This window comes from Dipteris shenzhenensis, chromosome 3 (assembly GCF_047967505.1).
Source record: "Dipteris shenzhenensis isolate YYH24624 ecotype China chromosome 3, Dip_SZ_1.0, whole genome shotgun sequence".
NCBI classification, from domain to species: Eukaryota; Viridiplantae; Streptophyta; class Polypodiopsida; order Gleicheniales; family Dipteridaceae; genus Dipteris; species Dipteris shenzhenensis.
In genome coordinates this window covers 36,261,977-36,266,800 of record NC_141598.1, presented here as the reverse complement: position 1 = coordinate 36,266,800, position 4,824 = coordinate 36,261,977, and the positions used below count along the sequence as shown (strand labels likewise).

Sequence of the window (4,824 nt, the reverse complement as noted above, 5' to 3'; positions counted from 1 at the left end):
GAGTGTAGCCAAGTAAGAATCTTTCTACCACTAGGCCAATCACATTGTCTTACATTCTTGATGCAGCTTTTATGTATAAAACATGATGGAAACGGGTGTGAACCACCTGAGGTGAGTGTGGCCATGTGCTGTGCCAGAGCAGATTCTTCGTGCAAGGCGGGGCGGGGACCGGGGTGGTGTGAACCGAGCCTAATAAGGCAAGGTTCAGACTAGGCCGGCGGCCATGTTCGAAAATGCAATGTGAAGGGGCGCGAGCACCCTTGGACCAATAGCATACGCGGGCCCGGACATGGCAGCCAAAAATATTTGTCCGTGGGTTAAAGGCTACCCATAAGATGGCCGATGGAAGAAAAAGGCAGCGAGCCAACCTGATTGAGGATTGAACGCACATTGAATGCCTTCCCATCAAGCCAATCAAAGTTGCATGCCATTACTACCTCTTACTTTGTATAAGGTTTGTCCACCAGGTAGTGTGAACTACCACACCGGCGGACATGGCTTCAAAATGCTTCACAACACCCGAGTCTCAACCCGCTGTGGAGGGAACTTGGAAGAAGAAGATGTGAGGACCGTTGGGAGGGAGGATTCAAAAAAACAAAAGAATTCCCTCCATGTAAAAATGAAAGAAAGAAAGGTTTTGAAAGCTTCATCTTCTTCTTCTTCTTCTTCTTCGATGGCACTCTGACCTCCTCAAAACAAAGCTTTTTGCCCCTCTTTCACTCATCTTCTTCTTGCACAGGATTTTGCCTCGACCTTCTTCTGCACAAGACATTCTGCCTGCCTCAATTGCCTGCAGCAGCAAGCAATCACTCGCAGGTTTTTCCAGCCATCATTCCTGCTTGATTTCTTCGTTGCTCTTCGCCCACCATGGAGGCGGCCTTCCGCTCTGCCCTCGAGACTTCCCCCGATGACTTCCTCTGCCTGCTCGCCCGGAACCAGTCTCGCCCCTGCAAAGCTTCCCTCAAGTCCGTCATCCACACATGCCCCAAGCATGTCGCACTGCAGCTCTCCGGTGCCCTTGCTCGCTTCGCAGACCTTCAAGCTCGCGCTTTCCAGAACCTGGACAACGTGGAGTTTGAGATTAGCGATAGCTTCCAGACCCCTTCTCCGAGGAGGAAGCGAAGGAAACGAATTGACCTCCCTTCTTCTTCAGCGTGCGGTTCTGGTGGCGATCCGCCTTTGGCCAATGGCAGACGAGCGTTCGTCTTCACAAATCTGAGGGCATGCGCGCTGGTGGCTCATCTTTGTCTTTCTCATCCCCTCAAGGTCTTCCAGCCCTGCGATTTGTTCCCAACGTACCTCCTAAAAACGTCCGGTTCTGACATGGAGTGTTTGGATGATTGACAGGTAGCCAATTCTAATGTACGTCGGAATGCTTTACTTCTGTTGGTAGATATGTTCCCCTTGGAAGATCCAGATGCTTCAAAGGAAGAAAATGACATCTTATTGGAGAAACAATTCATTTTTTAAGAGAAGCTTGTGGCTGATCCTTGCCCTGATGTGCGAATTACAGCCGTTGAAGGTGTATGTCGGGTTCTCCGGCTGTATGAAACTAGTCAAGATAAATCCAACACTGCTGTAAGATGTGCAATCTTGCAAGGGGTGACTTACTTGCTTGAAAATCCTGCTAGTCATGAAGTATTGAAAGTGTTGCTTCCAAGATTAGGATGCTTGCTGACTGATTGCAACCTGACAGTGAGGATAGCAGTAGCAGATATGCTATTGGCAATCAAAGGCATTCGGGCAATTCCATTTCTCAAGGTGATGGAGTATGCATGTCATTGTGCTATGACGTCTTTGAGAATTGTGTGCACCTATGTCGGGAGCTTTTGACAAGGGAAACATTGAAGTCAATGCTGGCTAATGCTGCAACTTCTTCTTCTCACACGTCCATTGTGCAGTTGGTCTCTATTATAACACCGAAAGACGTGCCCGAGATTTTTGAGTACTGCACGCAGCTTGTTACAAATTTGAGTGGTGATGCCCTTAGCTCTATTACCTGTAGTGAACTGAGGGCTGTTCACTCTTTGATGTTGGCTTGGGGTGGTTTTGATGATCTTATCCAAGCTCTTTTTCGAGTTCTTACCCAATGCTCTATGGGAAATAGCAAGATCGGTGATGTTTCAACCAAAGATCAGTCTATGAAGAACAAGCATAAAGGCAGAAAGGCTGCTAATAACGTAAAGGAATTCCAACCCATGAATATCCTCATCAGCACCTTGGGTGCTGCCTGGCATGTTGAAAATCTACTAGAAATCGATGAAACAAGAAAGGCTCTCCTTGTACATGAAAACCTCTCTGGCCTTGTTTCTGGTCTGAGAAACATAGCTCACGTTGCTATGAATCGCTGCTTCAAGCTTCCTGTATCGGATTTCTTGAAGGCATCTCCAATACGAGCCTATGCAGCAATAACTATTCACATGGCCCTTAAAGGGAAAGGTGTGTCAATGAGTGCCACATCTGATCAATCAGATAGAGCCCCCAAGTTGTGAAATCATATGCTGGATTGAGTAAGTTTTGGTTACTTTTGTGCTGGTTTCTGTTGGGATTGGTTATTTTTCTCCTAGTGACACCAATTGAAAACCTGTATGGGCTGCATTTATTGCATCATCTCGCATCTTAATTACATAAGGATTCTAAGCCACATGTTATCTTTATCAAATACAATGAAACTTAGTGCCCATAAAATTTCCGGCTGTTGGGTTTCCTGTGCAGAAGAATGCAGTGGTTGAAGTTTGTAAGGAGCTAGTGGATTGGACATTAGGTCTTCAAAATTCTTCACACCCAAGCAGCCCAGTAACACTAGTGGAGCCGTCTTTTGCAAAGAAAAGAGGGGCTAAAGGTGTACGTGTTCAGAGCTGCAAGTCAAGACATCGAGAACCTCTTACAGATATTTCCAACACCCCCACCCCATCTGGTATTTACCTCCATTTCTTGACATGATTGAGTACGCTCTTTGATATAGATTTATATTCGGTGCATATTATTGATGCTCCATGGTTATATCACAGGGATGTCTTCTGATGGTGCTGATGAATTTCTCAACAAGATCAAATTATCATACGCATCAAGTTTCCTGTGCAGAAGAATGCAGTGGTTGAAGTTTGTAAGGAGCTAGTGGATTGGACATTAGGTCTTCAAAATTCTTCACAGCCAAGCAGCCCAGTAACACTAGTGGAGCCGTCTTGTGCAAAGAAAAGAGGGGCTAAAGGTGTACGTGTTCAGAGCTGCAAGTCAAGACATCGAGAACCTCTTACAGATATTTCCAACACCCCCACCCCATCTGGTATTTACCTCCATTTCTTGACATGATTGAGTACGCTTTTGATATAGATTTATATTCGGTGCATATTATTGATGCTCCATGGTTATATCACAGGGATGTCTTCTGATGGTGCTGATGAATTTCTCAACAAGATCAAATTATCATACGCATCAGTTGAAAGTCTACTCCATTTCTTTTCTCTGAAGCTGGTGAAAGATATTTCTGTTCAGGATGCTTGTTTAGAACTTACAACAAAACTAATTCAGTGGATTTTGAGTTGGCTAAGACTCTGGGATGGGAAACAGATTGAATTGTGGAAAAAGAATGAAGGCAGTACATATAAGGACCTCATATTTTGCATCAGAGGTTCTGCAACTCATGCTGCGAAAATGTTGTATTCAAGTCTTCGGAATGACACAGAAAGGGCTCTTCAATTTGCAGACCTGGCAAATCATCTTCTAGATCTGATTGTTTTTAGTGAATTTTGGTTTGGCTCGAAGGGAGCAATGTCACTTTTGGCTGCTCTTAGGCCATGGATGCCAGATCTTCTTATTAGTGTATCTTTTTCAACAACAGCTCTGACCATTGCTGAAGAAAGGGCTGGCACATCAAATTACTTGTTTGATGATTTGGTTGGTTTTGGCAAGAAGGCTCTGAGACCGTGGGTTGTCAGTGTTGCCAATACAGCGTTTCAGTTCAGGCAATCTGTTCAGAATAGTCAGATGCCATCCTCTGTGGCAGAACAGATGGGCTCACAGGAAGAAGAGGGTAGTTCATATTCGAAGCCTTTAGAAACGGCAGATCAAGGGTCTTCAACCTCTTTAAAGTTTTTAAACATGGTTAGCAAGCTTCTTAGGATTGGTGACCAAAAGGTTTTGGAAGGTGTGTTAACTTTGTTTCTATGGCATGCTGCCATGTCATTAAGCAACCATGACTACAGTAGTGCAGCTGGTTCACTGGACATAGTTTGTAGAAGGTTTCTATGTTGTAAACCACCTTCAAAGAAAGGTTTGAAAGTAGTCCTTTCTGAACATTCTGTGGGAGCATTTGAAGAAATTCGTAGGCATTTGGGTACATTATTCCAGGGCGTGTCAAGTAGCCAAAACGAAGGGAATGATGTTCATATAGTGAAGGAACTTGTTGACACTCTGCTTTTGTTATACAAGGTGGCTTAAGAGCTAAGTTGATGGGCTTCTGGATGTAAATGTATGGCACAATCTGCTTATTTAAGGAACAATTTCCACATAGTGAAGCATTCAGGCCTGAACTCTGTTCTTCTGAAACCGCTTTTCACCCTCCATTCCTCTGTGTGTGTGTGTGTGTGTGTGTGTGTGTGTGTGTGTCTGTGTTTGTGTCTGTGTCTGTGTCTGTGTCTGTGTGTGTGTGTGTGTGTGTCTGTGTGTGTGTCTGTGTCTGTGTGTCTGTGTCTGTGTCTGTGTCTGTGTGTCTGTGTGTCTGTGTCTGTGTCTGTGTCTGTGTCTGTGTCTCACTTTCTCTCAGATTTTGTGATAATCTTGCAGGAAGCCTGAACAAACAACGGTCTTATTGCTGCCTTGGAC

At 44.7% G+C, this 4,824-nt stretch overlaps 1 protein-coding gene across 1 annotated transcript; it reads left to right on the top strand.

Annotated features, from left to right (window-relative positions):
• The first annotated feature begins 867 nt into the window (after window positions 1–867).
• Window positions 868–4,520, top strand: LOC147903720 (uncharacterized). The gene is given in 6 exon segments (XM_087372249.1): window positions 868–1,233; window positions 1,348–1,389; window positions 1,514–1,578; window positions 1,697–2,510; window positions 3,085–3,286; window positions 3,380–4,520. Coding segments are annotated over 6 exon segments (2,550 nt in total). The 3' UTR covers window positions 4,441–4,520.
• Window positions 4,521–4,824: the final 304 nt, after the last annotated feature.